The sequence below is a fragment of the Helicoverpa armigera genome, chromosome 21 (assembly GCF_030705265.1).
Source record: "Helicoverpa armigera isolate CAAS_96S chromosome 21, ASM3070526v1, whole genome shotgun sequence".
Classification (NCBI taxonomy): Eukaryota; Metazoa; Arthropoda; class Insecta; order Lepidoptera; family Noctuidae; genus Helicoverpa; species Helicoverpa armigera.
Window position 1 is genome coordinate 8884698 of NC_087140.1, and position 18074 is coordinate 8902771.

Below are 18074 nucleotides of genomic sequence, written 5' to 3' on the forward strand. Positions count from 1 at the left end.
CAAAAATTCACCTCTTTTCCTAAAAATCTGAATCTAAATTGGTCACACTGGCCAAACGCTGCAGCGAGCGGCATCGGTGGCCATATTTGTTGCATTTGACGTTTTATTAATTTTCGGTGGTGGTCGTTGTTGCGTGTAATTTGCATTATCCATTCTTGTGAGTAGTAGAAGTGCTGTTAAATTATTTTAATCGTTACATTGCATCTGTGTAACTGTAAGTATTCCCATAATTATATAATTTTTCATACGTGACTAGGAATAGCCGAGTCGAAAAATCGATGATTACACGGGCTACGTAAGCAAGCGTCTTGAGTTTGCATTTCTTTTGTAAGGTTCTCAATGCATTTTTACTAAATTAACCATGTACTGTATTTCAATCAAATCTAAACAATACCTTATAAAATGCTCTTAGCTTCGGATTCAAGGGAGGAGTGAAAAATCAATAATCTTGAAAATCACCTTGTGCTATTTTCTGCCGGCCGGCAAGCACCTTTCTATCAGTACCTCAAACAAAGGGAGCAATTTAAATACCACGTTAAGCGTCAAATCGTAAAATTACATACATAAGACGCTTAAAAAAACATTTCTCACGCTAGGTTTTCTATTGTTGTAAAATCTAAGATGGCGAACCGTAGACCTCAAAGTAACAGCGGGCGTCGCATGGATTTCCAACGCAATGATCGCGGAAAGAACTTCGGGCGCAGCGGCGTCTCGCCATGGCAGGGCGGCGGCCCCGGTGGTGGCTTGCCTAACCTGCTGCCTCTCTCGGGAGGCTCCACGGAAGCCACGCTCGCGCTCGCCAGCAACATTATCAACCTGCTGCAGCCGCGGCAGAACCCTGTCCCCTCGCTCCTCGACATGCCTATAAGACGGGACTTCGGTCCCAACATGGGTCGGTATGACCGCGGTTATGGCCCTAGCAGGGTAAGTACCACTCTGAACATAACACCATTTTTTATAGCAATTTAATAATGTGAACATAATCAATTTTACAGTTTTAATGACCTGCACAGTCAATTTCCTGAATATTCTGTATTGTGAATACTATTTCAGCAAAAAACACGATGTATTAATTACCTTTCTATGCAAAAATGTATAGTTTCCTATGTAAATGTTAAAGTTCTTAGTAATGATGTCATCATTTCATGCATGAAAGAATCTTCCCAGGATCTTCAGTTGTAGTTCAAATAATGTTCATAATCACAATTTTAATGAAAAATCTGAAGTATTTCAAATTTCAGCACTTCTTCGTGGCTCGTAGAGCCTGGCAGTTTTCGTACTAACAAACATGTTCTGATCAATTCCCTTTAGATGGGCAATCAAGGTAATTTCCGGCGTACGGGAACTTACAATCGCTCCGGTGAGCGTGTCAACAACAATCGTAAACCGTATAGGCCCAATGATGGGCAAAGGCAACAAAACAAGAGTTCCCCGAAAAAGGAGGCCGATTCAAAGGCTAAACCTGTTAAGGAGAGGTAAGGAACCCTGAATGTTTCCTTCCGGTGGTGACACCGAATTTCTTGTGCCTCTGCTGGGGCCGAGCCTCACTGTGAATAAGTTTCTGTTAACACCCTACGTTCACCGGCCTTTGAACTTTAGCCGAATTGGCATTACATTAGTTTCTGCCTCTTTGAGGTGTGAATACATTTCAACAACAAATCTCTGATGTTTGTTTTACGTTTCTACGAAAATTGTCTTCACCATAGGCAGGTATATCATAGCTGTATCTGTCTATACTGCTTGGTCTATCTCTAGACCTGACACTGGACCTCCATAACCAAGGGTGCATAGCCCATCACTGGTTTTTGAACCGTAACCAAATGTTTTATGCTTACTTCTTTGGATTTTAATGGATTGATAAACATTGAAATAATTGTGATTTTGGTAAGTGTGTCATAAGAGGAATTTAGTATTAAACATTACAAGGACCTATTTTTCATTCATTTAAATTTTTTAATTTATTTTCTATATTAATACATTACTGTCAAAACTCAATCAATTTTAATTGAATGCATGTTAATAGGATCCCTGTAAGTTCAAAAACTATATTTTACACATATTTAAACAGTATTTTACAAGCTATTTGACTGCAAGAGCCACATGAACATACAAAAAAGCCTTTTGCCTCCATTATCGTATTGCTATACTAATAGCCAAGCAAACAAACCTATCCGAGTAGCATAGAAATCTTCAGTGGACAAAACAGCACAAACAAATCACATTTCTATATATTGGCCATTTATTTACCAGCAAAGCTTCACGTACTGAGACGGAAGAGAACAACGATGCTGACTCTACCGATCAGAAGGATAAGGAAAAGGGTGAGGACACGAAGAAGGAGACTCCTAAGACCCGTTACGATGACATCAACCCTCAGCTGCTGAAGTGTCATATCTGTAACAAGAGCATGTGGGATGGGAGGTCGTTTGAGAACCATCTCAGTGGTCGGGCCCATGCTATCATGATGACGAAGACTGCGGAGAGCTATGCGCTTACTGCTGATACTATGAGGCAGGAGTTTAAGGTGAATATTTAATACTTTTACTAAAATAACATATCTGGCTTAAGAACCTGTTTCATGTAACTGTTTATATGGAGGACTCACGAAGTTTTAGTCAGTCCATTATTTTCCACCTTATTGCAACATTAATTTAGGGCTATCCCATGTCTAAAATGCATATTCTGAGTTTTCTTGCCGATAAATTACATGGTACAGTTGCCTAATGTAAAGTTTTGCTACAACTATTCAAATCCATAAGCGGCATGTGTATTGAAAAACTTCAAACTTCCGCCCGCGTTTTCACCCGCGTCCCGAGATAACAGAGATTGATGCTCGTCGCCATATGGTGAAACTATGTCCTTCTGAGCCTAAGCTACCTAAGATGGTACAACAGACTATATATTTATTTCCTTTTTTTAATTCTCATCATCAGATCCGCGAAATGAAACGCACCCGCAAAGCCGGTCAGCAGCCAGCCCGGGACTTCTACTGCGCCATGTGTGACATGTACGCAGCCGATGGGGCCATACATCGCACCACCGTCGGCCATCGCAAGCTCAAGAAGTACCTCCACCCGACCTGCACGTCCTGCCATAAGGAGATGCCGACCAGGATCGAGCTGGATGAGCATCGGCTGACTGCGGAACATTTGAGGAATATGCAGGATAAGCAGGAGATTATTACGAAGCCAAAGCCTGAAGGTGAGATTGGTACTTATGTCATAATATGCTTGCTTCCACTCGCGGTTTCAATCGCGTCCTGTGGGGACTTCTTCCTATGCTTGGACTAAATATATAGCCTATGTTAATAAAGTGAGGTTTAGATCTACTCTGGGCTAGAATAGGTGCCAACATTAAACGAATTTTTCAAATTGATTGATAACATAGGTACATTAACAAACAAATCCAAAGAATAAAAGTTTAGATTTAGACTAGCTTTCGCCAGTGGTTTCACCCACGTTCGGGGAACTACCCTGATAAAACTTACTTTGCTTACCCTGATAAAAACTGTCAGTCTATGACTGAAAGTTTTTTTCAAATCGATCCGTACTTCCGAAGATTTGCGTGTTCTAGCGAACAAACTCTTCAGTTTTATAACATTGCTATCACTCCCCAGTGATGGTGATCTCAACCCTGAACATGGAACAGCTGTACTTACGCGAGGACAGGCAGCGCCGTCGTCGCAACGATGACAAGACTGACGAGAAGGAGCCCGAGGATCATGACGCTAAACAAGGAGACGGAGACAACCAGGTCAGTGATGATTTTGTTACCTTAGGCCTTAGATACTCTTTGTCATCAATGATGATGGTGGTATCTGAAACTTAGAAAGGCTGACTAGCGGATTTTATAACAATACTTGGATAGGTAATATTGATCTCACTGTTGTTAAAGTTAAGTTTCTGTGTGTTTGCCCCTGTAGCAGACCTACAAATTAAGTATCTTTTGCATTTGTGATATTTGTAACGTTTTATTTATAGCATTTTTGTTTTTTTAACTGGACAAACCTGGCCATCCAAAATTCAAAATTTAAACATATTATTATGTAAAGTTTTCTTTATAATGTTCAATTTGTAACTTAACCTGCTTTCCTAGGAGGGAGCAGAGAAGAAGGAAGATGGAGAGTCCAAACCGGAGGGCGAAGAGAAGAAACTGCACTCCATTGACCATGAGAACACCATACTGGACTACAAGGAGGGTGATGACCTCACTGGAACTACCCAGGATATGTTCCCGGCTTACAGGTTAGCTTAATGTTTAGACATAGAAACTTGTTGGATAGTGTGTATGTCTATATTTTTTCTTTTGATACCTGTACATATAAGGATAGTGGTATTTTATCAGCAGATAGTCTACTTTGGTTGTAAAAACAAGTTTAGACCCCGAACAAGTTTGCTTTGTGCAAGTAAACAATTGAGAAAATAGCTGTGGATAGAAGATTTGTGGCATTAAAGAGGGTTTTAGTAACATGTGAATTTGTGAATATTGCGTTTACAACAAAAAAAAAACATTTTTAATTTCAGTGACCATTTATTTTTAAAATGATTTCAATTATTTTCAAAGCTCTTTTGGATCACCAAAAAACTCGGCTTTCACCACTTCCTAAATGTTGTTACTGTTATGAACCACAATTTTTTACACAATATCTCACTCTCGCAGTACTGAGCGTGGCGTCGGCGGTTCATTCCTGTCGGAGTTCCGCTGCGTGCAGTGCAGCCTGTGCCGCAAGCTGCTGGACAGCGAGGAGACGGCGCAGGTCCACCTCCGCACCTGGAGGCACCACCAGCTCTTCACCCGCCTGCTGGCCGAGAAGAGCGGCACACAACTGGTGAGTGGCTATGTGACATACACCTGACGTCCTGTCGGAGTGCAGCTGTGTACAAATTGAGTAGGCACACAACTGGTAAGCAGATAATGTACAACTTAAGTTTATATGACAAAGAGAAAGGAATCACCCATAAATATATGCTTATAAAATATCACATTGCATTTGAGTTAGCAATTACAGGTAATCAAATTCGATAAAGCTGTACACTCAAGCTCACCGACAACGTTAGACTATAATATTTTTTAAACAATTTTTTACATTTCAGTTTATTTTTTTTACTGACTTACATCGTCAGCGAACTTGTGTGCGGCGAGCGTTGGCAAGAAACTCCATAGACAAAGCCAGAATAATTAGTGTATAATTTAAAAAGAAACGTATAACACACATCATCATTGGAATATCTTTTTATTTTTAGCCATACCCGTACCCGATTACAGGAAAGTCGGTATGGAAGACATATTTAACAAGCCCAGTATATTATGGTATTCGAGGAAACATAGTTTGTTTGTCTTTTTGTACTCCTTTGAAACTGCTGGAATTGAAAAGTAGCAGCATTTTCTTGGATTCCAAAATATACTGGTCTTTCTGTACCTAAGTGTTTGCATGACAAACCAACAGATGTGTGTCGTGTTTTCTTTCGGTTGTTATAAACTTGAAGAAGAAAAGGTTTTTTTTTATGTTGAGCTTCATCAACACATTTTTTATTGTGTCGGATCGTCGCATGAAATTAATGTTTATCTACTGTTACGAAGACATTTTATAATTTCATTCATTTAATTCTTTACTGTTAGTTTAGACCTTCAGTTGAAAAAAGCCAAAAATTCATCCTTCAATACATATTTTAATTACAACTTTTTCCTTATAACTAGACTATCTGTCATTCTGATAGTACAACAATAATTTTGTTCTTTTCGTCATTTTTAATTACAATTCCTGTTATACAGATTTTTTTGATATTCCATTGTTTTGTCTATGTGTTTATATGTGTGGTAGTGTCATACGTAGGGTGTTTGGTAATTAGTGACAGATACTTGAACGCGCGATTCAAATAATAAAAAATAAAAAAAACAAATTACCAGTCATCCTATATTTATGTAAAAGAAATCTTCATTTATATGACAAAATGTTTCCATTATTGTCACCAGGGCAGTGACGGCAACAAGAGGGCGCATAACTCTGAGGATGCGGGCGAGGGAGACGCCAAGAGGCGCAAGACTGATGATCAGGAACAGAACGGACATGATGATGCTGATGACAATGATGTTAAAGGTTAGTTTGCTGTGAATATGTAAATTTTACTAACTGTACATTTTTTAAAAGTAAAGTATTATATTACTGCATTTACCTTTGCCTGCTTGGGTTTGTTTACCGGGTCGGGTAGAAATTGCTTTATAGGTGTTAACCACTTCACTGTCCACGAAGCAGACACAATAGTAAGACAATAGTTGTGTATCACATATGACTCATGCGACAGGGAATTTATTAAAACTTTCACAAAGCAGCCCGTAGTCTGGAAGTTGGTGATTGATGCACCCGTGTATCGGAAAGCACGGTAATGTCGGTCCTCCGGTCGTGTCGGGTTGCCTCCCATCAGGCTATGAGAGTAACGGAATAGTGAGTGCACTGTGTCTGCGAAAATGCTCATACATTATAATATGTTCTGCGCAACTGGCTGATCTCTTTGTAGCCGAAATATGCATCGGACGCCATTATAACCTTGTCAAAGCCACAAACTAATGATCACAATGTTACAGATGAGACTATTGAGAATAATGGCGAGGAATCTAAAGATGGCGACACTGACGCTCCCATAGCCGATGACCTTGAAAACTGGGAGCAGACTGTCGATGAGATCCTTGAGGATGAACACGATACCTCTGGTAAGAATTTATTTACTTTATCTACGAAAATTATAAAGTGAGCATTTTCTGAAACACGTGTTAAACATATGTTTAACTTTTTTGTAGTAAGACCGTAAGAGATTGTTTGTTTGAACGTGCTATCTCAGGAGCTACTGAAAAAATATTTTGATATGAGATAAGCTATAGTACTTTGTCCGTGTGCGCGGAGTCGTTTCCACGGGACGCGTAATTGAAACTGCCGGCGTAAAATAGTATATTTTTTATTTAAAAGTTTTATAATCAAATCAAATTTTGTTGCTGCGTTACACACACAAGTATTGAAGACTCATTTGATAGAACAATCCCTTGACATCATCTGTTTTTCTTGGTTAATTTCTTGCAACACCAAATCAAAACTAGCATACCGTCACAAGCTTTACTTGGTGTAAATAAACATTATCGAACAGCAAAATCTCATACAAAAATTATTCCTCAACCAGGAAATCAAGAAACAGAACAACAACCAGAGCCAGTTCCCGAAGAAGTTCCAGTAGAGGAACCGGTGAAGCCTGTTGAGATTGAGAAGCCCAAGACTCCACCAGCAGTTACCGCCGTCGCTGAGGAGAAGCCACGAGGATCCCCGCGCGGAAGAGGCCGTGGACGCGGCAGAGGACGTGGAAGATATTAATTTTCTTGTGCATAGTTAGCGCCATATAAGTTTGTGTGTGTGAAGTTAGCTGGTTAAGTCATCAGGCATACTCAGACGTACAGCAGGTTAGAGTCCAGTTACTGCCTTCTTATCGTCCACTGCTGGGCTCAGACTTTCTCTCTCATGGAGAAGGATTGAGCGTTAATCTCTTTGAATAAGCAGTAAAAAATCTTGTCAGATCTCTTTACACAAATAAACTACCTACTGCTTAAAATTATGTATAGTTATACTGCATGATATCTTTTGAAAGGAAAGTGGAGTTTACTGTGGCTGCAGGGTGTCGGGGTCCTCCTTATCTGGCGGGCCAGTACCTGTCGGGGGTGCGGAAGAATGTTTCGGCAATACCCGTGCCCTCGACAACAGGTAATTGGAGGCAACACCAGAGTTTGACACACCCCAGTTCAGATCTAACTAGATATTGGCTAACTTCAGAATGGCACTATTATTTGGCGCGAACTTCACTTGTATAGATTATACTGCTTTTTTATGTCTCTACTATGCATGAATAATGTGTTATTGTCAATATCGGGCTAACAATAGCTCGAGCTAGAAACACAGACCCTTCTTACTTATAGAACAAATATGGTTCTGGGTTAAAATTTCGGCTCGTATTTGTTGTCAACATCAAATTTTTCACTTTTTTATCTTAATATTTTCAGATATTGTGTACTAATTAATTTCAATGAGTTAATTAAAATAGAGCAGCAATTTAGTGCTAGCTGGCTAGTGTGTATTTATACAAAAAAGCTCAGTAAATTCTTGTAGTACATGATTGTCAATTTTCAAACAATACATTTATAATCTTAAATAAGTGTTAATGAAATATTCAAAAGTATGTTAAATTATTTAGAAATACAATAAGTTCTTTTTGTAATTATTCGTTTGACTTATAAATTCAAGATTGATTTGTCAAGAACTTATTTTCGAGAATGGGGTTGTTTTGAATTTCCATCGTTTATTCCTAGCCGATGTTATACTGTGGCTTCAGTCAAATAAATAATGATATACTACATACTTGTGTTTATCAGATTTGTGTAACTTACACGAAAGTGGATGATATTTTCATTTTATTGTCGATTTTTCAATCACCACATAACTATCTGAAGAATATTTTTGCTTTTGTATAGAAAATATATCAAACCGCTTTAGTTATTCCTCAGATAGAAGCTAACTGATGATTGAAAACTGGGCCCTTATTAATAGTTAAGGCAACATAGTATCTAGCTAGAAATTTCTTAGAATATTATCTCCAAGTTAGTTTTATGTCAACTAGTATATTACCTTTGGGTATAACAGATTTGTAAAAACATGTTTACTTGAAAAAGTTAAAATAAGTACTGAATCATTATATTAAATCTTTTAGGACTGATTCTAAATTATTTAGCTATATTTACTAGGTAATAGTTTTGTTTTACATATTGTATGGTTTTTTTTTGTTTCTTCTATCATAAACTGATTACATGATAATCAATTTTGAATGTTCATAATAGCTGTTTTCAAGTTCATACTTTCACCTACTGCTAGTGCACAATTATAAAATTAATATATTTCTAGCATTCTAGGCAAAAAAACTAATCAAGACTTGATTGTATCTCAAAATTCTTTAGCAATTGTAGGAAATTAGATAAATAGGATTTAGACTTGCTTATTTCTAATAGAATTTTCTTATTGCTTTTCCAAATGCTTATATTATAAATTGGGTTCTTGTAAATTTTGGAATTGCAAGTTTGGTAGCAGTTCTACGTTAATAGTATTTTGTAAATGTTCTATTTGCAATATTGTTATCCACCCTTTTTCTGAACTGTACTGTAATGTGTATTGCAACTCTTCCAATAAAGATAATCAGTAAATATCAGAAACTTGTTTCATTTATAAAATATCCAGATTGTATTGATTTTAAAATAATGACAGAAAAACAATACACAGGAGGAGAAGACCTGTAGTAACACAAATCACACATTCATTTACAATAATCCCATGATTCAATGTCCACAGAGTGCAATTTCCAATGGTTGCAAACCATGTGCAAGTTACCATGGGTTTGACACATTTTGTGCACTTCTCAACTTGTGCACCATACTCAAATGGTGCACTTCGCAAAAGGGGCACTTTTTAAGTTGAGTGGAGATTCTATCTTTTTATGCGTTAATTTTCAAAAAAATACATATTGGGGTATCCCCACTTAGGCAACTAATGCCTTTCAGGAGTTTCAGGTGTAATCCTCATAAGGTGAAAATGTTAACATAATGCCTATATTATAGGCATTATGTTAACATTTTTACTGCACAACATATTATGTTGTGCAGTTCTTGAATGAATTAGATTTATTTTAGAACATAGTCAAATCAAAACGGAGTTATTGTATAGGAGAGTGAAGTTATCAGTGTGTCCTTCAGAACACTGCTGTAACATAAGACAAACAGGCTGGGTTTTGAAATCTTTCATGATGATTAATAATTAATTAAACCACTGTGTATTACAAAACTTATTTATTCTTAAAATAATACTTAACCTATTTTTACATGGAATTTATTTCTTTTTCATTAATTTTAACATAAGTTTGGTATCGTCTAATTGTGTTTTTTGCCTTTTCTTCCTCTTCTCCACAGGTCTTGTTTTTGGTTTCGATACTTTTTCCTGGTCGTTCACTTTGCTCTTTTCTGATTTCTTCGATTCACTAAGAATTATCTTTTTAGCAGTAACATTCTTCACAAGCGCATCATTACCACTTAAAGCAGCTTCTTTTAACAAAACCTCTTTCTGAAATGTAACCTTTTTTTCGGCATTTATTTTCTTTTTTAAGATTTTGTTCGTTACACCCGGGCTTGTTGCCGCGACTTTCTGACTTTTAGCGATCTTGTTTAGTGCTTTGAACTTATTCTTGCCGAATTTTACCATTTTGATTGTACATTTATTTGATAAAATCGATAACAAAATACACGAAAACAACACCACATGCGATAGCGAATTACGATGGATGACAATGACATATGACACAACAGATGATGACAGTGACAGCAAAAAGTTTGTATCTGGCACGTTTAGTTATTGCAATCTTTAAATCTAGGTAGACAGATTCTTCAATCCAGCAGATTCGTAAGATTCGTGTATGTATGAAATTTTCGTCGCCAACTATACCACCCTTCATTATCCAGCTGTTGCTGAATCGAACTGGATTTGACGGTGTTACTAAAGTGGCGAAGCGAAAGACGATCATATTTGAATTTTATGTGCAATGATCGAAAAACACCTACTTCATTGTAAGTGCCGATGGCAAGGTAGAATCTCTCACTGGGGTATAAAAAGTTGAAAGATTTCGCTAGATTTTAATAATTGGAACTCAAATAAAACACAAAATACTTTCATCAATAATTTATTATTGTCATATCGTCTCCTTAAGACATTGCGCTTAACAGAAACATCGACACACATGTAACATTGATATACAAATACATGATTATCCTACGACGAAAACATTTAATATCTAAACACATAAATAGTAAAGAAATGAGCAAAATAAATGCAAGGAATATTGCATCAACATTTCTGTACGCAATTGTTATTCGAGCGCGTCTTAAATTAAACTTAGATTAAGAAAATTATGCTATTTCAGAGGTACACTGATAACGTAGGTATTCTACGTTTTTGAGATTCTGGCTGTACATTTTTATAAGAGTTTTGATATTATGGAATTTGCATCGTATACCTATTCTAGCTTCTATAAAAATAGAAAAGTCGCGATAGCTATTTTCATGAATATATTATTTAATGACATTAAACAGTGATTGGAATAGTTGAGATTATACACTCAATGAGCGATGCGCGTGATGTTATTTCTCTAAGTGACCGCTAGCGGCGCTAGGATCGACTGGTCCACCCTTCTTCATATTTTCTTGGGTCTTGCTATGTCTACAGGCTCATTTGAAGCAATTAATTTAAGAGTTAACATTCGCTTACAAAACTTTACATTTCATATTCTAATTAATCCAGATACTAATCGAATATTTAGAGACTCTTTATTCAATGGGGCATGCCTTCTACTTTTTTTTCTAAATGAAAGTGATCGATGATAATGTAGCACTTCATTCTTCAAAAAAATCTATATTTTAAGAAAGGCCATGATCCATTTAATAATAAAGAGTCAAATTACATAATTTTTAATTTCATAAAATTAATTCTAACATATACCACCTTTGGCAGTCGCATTAAACTCACAATGGAATGTTTTGAGTATGTCGCATTTTTTTTTATATTTACAAAATCATTAATTAAAAGACATCCAAAGCATATATAAGCTTTCTTTTTTATTTTATTATTTTATATAATGTCCACGATTCACACACAAACAACTTAATCATAATATTCTATATAGTTTTTTTTTGCACTAATTTTATTCCTTTATGTTTTTTACAAAAAGCTTTAGGAAATAAAAACTAAATTAATTTCTACAAAATTCGAATAAAATTAAAAATAAATTGTTTCTTTGGGAATGGCAACACTTAGATCTTAGTTTAGCACAGCCAGACTGACAAATCAAACTTGTTTTTTTATTATTACTCGCAAAACTTAGAAATACATCGACTGGCTTTCCTACGAATTGACTATCAAGTTATAATTACATTTACCAAAAAAGGGGGAATTTTCCTATTTTAGGGGTCAAATTCTATTCCTCAAGTCCAGTCGATCTATTTCTAAAAACCGTAAAAAATACATCTAAAACTTAAATATCTTAACGATAAAAAAAGTATAAAAGTATACAAAACGAAAGTCCTAACAATAAAATAATTCGAAATGTTTAGCAAAACTAACTTTTTATACCTAGGTATAAAAATAAAATTATTAGCTCAATGTCAATTATTCAGATCTATAAGAAACTTCGAAACGTGTCAACAATCATTTTTCTTGAATACCGGAAAGACGCCATTTGTATTTTTGTCCTTATAATTTATATAAGAGCGTTTTCAAACTCTCCGTGATCTGCCCGGTTTTACTAGCTTATACACGCGACAACCCGTACGAGTATACGCGGTAACAATTTTTGACCGTGTATACGCGCGACCAATCCGAAAGTGTGGAAGCGCTCTTAGAGTAGAAGACATCGAATCTTTTTTCATGGCGCTGAGTATTTAATAGGATAAACCACACATTTTAGCATACATACATACTTTTCTAAGATTAACAGGCATACAAAAGCTACGACTAACGATTTTTTAAATATTTTGTATTTTAGATAGACATTTCTTTTATATTGTATTGTCCATTACAAGTATAGGTGCACTTATGGAGATTTTTATGGAATGTTCGAGATAATTGTGGTCCCTCAAAGGACATGTAGAAAGAAAAACAGTAAAAATGGAATGGATTGAACATTTTTACTCTTATGCGACTAATATGAGTATGTTCTAAAAGAATAAAAAATATCCTTTGCGCTGCATGGTAGTGCACAGCCAAGTTCGCGAAGAAATAATTATTTAATTAATTATTATTTTACTTGTACTTATTTGCATAGTACTTTTTTTTCTTAAATTATGTAGATATATTATGTCTTTTGTGGCTTCAATTCTTTCGGCTAAGATATTAATTATTTTAAATCATTCAAAAATAATGTAACATAATTGAGATTGCATTTCCATGATTATAAAATGTATATGTAAAATATGATATTATCTGTACAACTCTATGTACTTTTTAGGGTTTAAATACACATTTAAACATGATTTGACTCATACACTTTGCTATTTCATGCTTTTAAGCATAAAGTGCCATATAATCCGGCACTAAAGCTATGTCAATCCTATAACGATAGACACCGCTGTATATGATTATCTAGCAAGTTTCCATCAAATATAACAATATATTTTGATTCCATGCAGCTACTAAAACATTTTACACCCTTTCCCAATAACCAATCTATTTTTCACGTTAAATAAATTTGCTTCTCTTTCGTCAGCCATTTGACACTTTATGTCGTATGGTTTGACAAGCATGAAGTCACTAGTAGCTTATTTCCGACCAGCAAAGTTGTTCAAGACATCTGTGCGTTCTTAGAAGGATGTTTCTTAAAGTTAGCTGAATACCGCTAATTAATTGACAGCAAAATTGCAAAAAGTAGGGTATGTCAAAAGCAAAAGTTATTTTACTAAAGCTTGAAACATTGGCTTATAAATTTGACAAATGGCAGTGTGCCAGCCAAGTACACCAAAAAAATATTTTGTAGTTAAAGGTGTCTGCAAAATTACGGCATTTTTGGTTATTGAGAAAAGGCTCTAGTCCATAAAGATTATATTACATCTATTCATTGTCCCACTCGATAGCTGCCCACGTAGAAAGCACCAGTATATCTTAAACTGAGACTTTTAAAAATTAGAAGAAGAGTCATATTTTGAGATTAGGCAGGTAGTTAGTGGCCACGAAGAAGAAAACGGACCTAGATAAGGGATCGCTCCTTTTTAATAAATAGATTTGGTTTGATATGATACGAAAGTATCCAGCCATTTGCGAAACGCGAAAAGGGCAGATAGGTAGCTTTCCTACAACGACGGCAAAAAATTCTGAAGCTTTTTACTTTTTTTAGATTGTCACAGTTCTAAGATATACTGGTCATAATTACAAATCCTATAACATATAAACTACTTACATATTTGGTAATTGAGTACATTTAATTGTATTTAAAACATACAACAAGTAAACGACTCCCATATTTGCGATTAATCGCATGAAAAAATCTTTTAAGTCAAAATAATCGCAAATATGTAAGCGGCCTTTTTAGGCCTGTGCCTTTATATTATACAGTGAATGGTATAACAGCTTTATTTTAATTTTAAATACATATAAAATAGCACGTTTACACTTGTCCATTTTACTGTTTAAAAAACTATTGTAATTTTAAAAAAAGGGGGGCATGGTAGTGAAGAGCTAAGTCCGGATAGATATTGTATTGAATAGGTAATTATTATAATTTTAGATAACTACATATAATTATGTATTTACCTCATAGTACCTCAAAAGTATTTTGGTCAAAATTGTGTGTTTTTCCATATTGTTTTATAAGTAAAACGGACAAGAGTAACCGTCCTTACCGATGTGGTCGGATATGTTGTCGGATGCAGTTGTCGATTAGGGCGTTCACTGGAAAATAAAAAAATATTATAAAATCAAGGTAAATCTGTGTTTTTGTTGTTACTAGCGAATAGCCATTTTCCCCGCTTACTAAAAGAACTAAAGGATAAAAAGCCTATAGGCATTCTGGATAAATTGGCTATGTAATACTGAAACATATATGTATATTTTAACCTTACCTTTATTTTGGGTCGCGCCGATAGCGTTAACTTTTGTACCAGGAGAGTTGCTACATCTGAAACAAATATCATATGTAAAATAAATAGTCTTTACCATTTCCCGCATCCGGGTAGTACCCGGAACAAGTACCAAATTTATTTTAAATCTATCAGTAATTTTTGTGTCAAAGAGCAACAAACTTAGTTATTTTCATAGCAAGTTTTATAGTATTACATTTAAAGGATAGAAAAATCGACCATAACATTGTTGGGATAATTTGGCATATTATAATGGCTTTATTACAAGTAAAAATAATTGTAAAGATTAAAAATACGGTTTTATCTGTAGATAATACTCACTGGTGATAGAGCCGAGGCACTTGATCCTGGTCCTGGGATGCAGCAGCAGCAGGTAGACCGGTACAGCCGTGAGGATCATGAGGCAGCCGACTCCTGTCTCCGCGGGAGACGCGAAGGCAGGGAACGCCACCACCAGGATCGTGCAGATAATGTAGATCACTGGGAATGTAGACGGTGTTGTAAAATAACTGCAGCTTAAGTACAGTACGTATTATAAGTAGGTAAATATGACTAGCTTTAGAAGCAAAACCTAGAAAAGCTTGAACTTGATGAAATGCCTGAGAAAGCAGATCACTCAAAACATCGGTTAAGTATACGGTAGGGCTGTATGGATTTTACAATTTTAATACTTACAATAAAATTACATGATTTTATCAGTGGTATCTAAAGGGAGCAACTAGATGTAAGTACACTTGAGATACAAAAAATATATACTTTTTAGTTATGAATAATAACTGCGACTTATTAATTTCTCTCAAATTCTCATTAATAAGCTCTCGTGAATAGCTGTATTGTGTATGATATATAATTTGTGCAACTTACCAGGGAAGAATAGGTTGACTTTGATGGGTCGTTCCAGGTTTGGTCGTGTGTACCTCAGCACGGGTAAGCACAGAACTGCTGCACCGATACTCAGCTATAACAGAAACATAATTGTTATGTTATTGATTGCACTTGTAGAAGGCAAAATAACATTTACGTTGCAGTTGGGTAGTTTCTGATTACCATCGCTGATCACATCAAACTATGAGAGTGAATTGAGCCACAATGACTTTTAGGAGCAATATTGAATCCACATCATCATCGTCACAAGCTTTCTTTATCGTCCCACTACTGGGCTGCGGCCTCCTCTCACACAGAGAAGGTTCGAGCGTTAATCACCACGCTTGCACCACGGTTGGTGATATCAGACGTCAATCCACATATAAGTATTTATTTTCACTTTCCTAAACCTATTTCCTTCTACTCACCCAAGTAGCAAACCCAACATAGTTAATCAACGCATAGATATCCGACACGGTGAGGTAGACGAGGCTCAGGAGTGCCACCGCCAGCACTGCAGCAGCAGGAGTGGCGCGGGAAGACACCATGGTCAACATCTCCGGCATCTGACCTTGAGCTGCTCCCGCGTAGAACAGTCTGGAAGGAGGAAAAGTAAATTGATGATCGAGGCCTAAATGCTTTTTCGCCTTCAGGAGTTAACTGGATTGGTGGTCAACGTCTTCTTGGCTTGGCTGTTAAAGGTTCTTGAAGGTATTCGAAAGTTATATAAGAATTAAGATGAAAACAAGCATACGGCAAAGAAACGGTGAAAAATTCCGTCAAAATAAGATTTTTTTTTGTCCGGTTATGGATAAAATCTTCGATAACCCAGCAGAAACTGCAGGATTATTCGACAAAGTTACTGGGAACATGGGTGGAGATAAAGATCTAAGAGAAAGTATTTTAACCTTGATTACGATAATACGAGCTATTGTGTGGAGGAAATTATCAATTTGTATGTTTATTTCTCTATGTAATGCTTTTGGACTTGGCTCTTTTTTTGCGCCAGTTTAATTTTTTATCTAATAAATATCATCAAAACGTGGGATGTCTTAAAAAATTTGGTATTCAGAAGACTAAAATAAGAATCCACTTAATAAGCGATTGTGTTTCGCACAACCTTCATGCCTAACCTTCACAGTATAGTTACATTAATTTACTTTCACTAGTTACTGTTATTTGTAATCGTTATTACATGAGAGAGGCAGAGGGCAGAACCGGTCATGATGTGAATTTATATACATAGGTAGGTGGTTCCAGACAAATATTTCTACGAATTTAGAAATTAATGTCCTGCTGTCCTGTCATTCCTGTCAATATAAAGGTCTTGTATCGAAAGAACCAATTAGAAAAATGGTTTTTTAATAACTCCCATTTATTCTGTAGCTGCTCAATAAAAGCGGCTCGTAGAGATATGGCCATAACAAGTTTCTTTATCATCAGTTTTTAGACATACAAAAATACAAAAAAGTGCCTGTTTTAAATCTGCGCTACAGCATACAACTCGTTAATAAATATTGCTCATTAAAAATAAGTATATAAAAAAATAAGTATAATATTACCTGGACGATGTAAGTAGGACTCCATTAACAGCTCCGAAGGTGGAAGCTGCCACGAACAGCGGGATGGACAGCGCGAACCAGCCGAACAGACGCTCTGCGAATGTTACTGCTACTGCTGCTGAACCCAACACCTGGGGAACAAGGAGCCTGTTAGTAAGAGTAAGCGCAAAATATATATTTTTTTAATATGAAAAAGGGGCAACTTTAACGAGTAAGGTATTAAAATTGGTGTTTCTGATGTCTGCATTTATGTTGTATGATGTTTTTTTTTCATAAAAGAGTGCATAAGACAGTGCATAAGAGAGTACATCAGAGAATACATAAGAGAGTACATATGTATAAGGAGTACATAAGACGGCTTGTATAGGTAATGTTAGTGTACCTTTGTTATGTTAGTTCCTGTGTACCTTAGTTTTTATGTTCCTTGATCTGAATAATTTAAAAAATCAACATAAATTCAACATAACCTATTTTTGTGATAATATGATATATATCTATACTATACCCCATGGATTTCAGGCCTGTCTTTTTAGCCCCATCAAAGGTCTATCATAATGAACCTATTAGTAAAAATTTCATTGCTGTCGATTATGGATTATTTTTTTATATGAAAACTAGCTTCCGCTCGTGGCTTCGCCCGCGTCAAGTTCTGTTATATCGCGTTTCCAAGAGAACTCTTCAAAAGTGCGGGATAAAAACTATCCTATGTTCTTCCTCAAGGTCAACTCTATCTCTGTACCAAATTTTATTGAAATCAGTTAAGTGGTTTGGACGTGAAAGAGTAACAGACAGACAGACAGAGTTACTTTCGCATTTATAATATTAGTAGGGATTTAGCCATCTGCTTTAGTTATTGTTTCAGATTGGAGGGGTATCGGGTTGCCCTGGTAACTGGGTTGAGGAGGCCAGATAGGCATTCGCTTCTTGTAAAGCACTGGTACTCAGCTGAATCCG

The 18074-nt window shown here is 36.0% G+C and overlaps 2 protein-coding genes across 3 annotated transcripts in view; one reads left to right on the top strand and one right to left on the bottom strand.

Moving 5' to 3' along the window:
- The first annotated feature begins 56 nt into the window (after positions 1-56).
- LOC110377061 (zinc finger protein on ecdysone puffs) lies at positions 57-9237 on the top strand. Of its 2 annotated transcripts, XM_049849290.2 has the most exons (12): positions 57-214; positions 622-924; positions 1312-1475; positions 2251-2524; positions 2934-3201; positions 3617-3753; positions 4096-4244; positions 4660-4828; positions 5244-5273; positions 5974-6097; positions 6583-6708; positions 7170-9237. In XM_049849290.2, the coding sequence occupies exons 2-12, from the start codon at positions 622-624 to the stop codon at positions 7355-7357; spliced, it is 1932 nt and encodes a 643-aa protein (XP_049705247.2). In that variant the 5' UTR covers positions 57-214; the 3' UTR covers positions 7358-9237. The 2 variants fall into 2 exon arrangements, with proteins under 2 accessions (XP_049705247.2, XP_021191426.3); XM_021335751.3 differs by lacking the exon at positions 5244-5273.
- A 1498-nt stretch (positions 9238-10735) lies between these two features.
- LOC110377068 (large neutral amino acids transporter small subunit 2) overlaps positions 10736-18074 on the bottom strand; it is a 39370-nt gene continuing 32031 nt past the window's right edge. The window contains exons 8-13 of the mRNA XM_064040102.1: positions 17121-17251; positions 15987-16155; positions 15559-15652; positions 15016-15174; positions 14677-14732; positions 10736-14506 (exon numbers count right to left, since the gene is read on the bottom strand). Of these exons, the coding sequence (XP_063896172.1) occupies positions 14504-14506; positions 14677-14732; positions 15016-15174; positions 15559-15652; positions 15987-16155; positions 17121-17251 (612 nt within the window). The 3' untranslated portion in view covers positions 10736-14503. The remainder of the gene's footprint in view (positions 14507-14676; positions 14733-15015; positions 15175-15558; positions 15653-15986; positions 16156-17120; positions 17252-18074) is intronic.

Excerpts from the sequence above, each read along its gene's own strand:
- LOC110377061 (XM_049849290.2), top strand. The coding sequence starts at position 622 with ATGGCGAACCGTAGACCTCAAAGTAACAGCGGGCGTCGCATGGATTTC. Across the intron at positions 5,274-5,973 it reads ACCCGATTACAGGAAAGTCG|GGCAGTGACGGCAACAAGAG; the intron begins GTATGGAAGACA and ends TATTGTCACCAG. Across the intron at positions 6,709-7,169 it reads GGATGAACACGATACCTCTG|GAAATCAAGAAACAGAACAA; the intron begins GTAAGAATTTAT and ends TTCCTCAACCAG.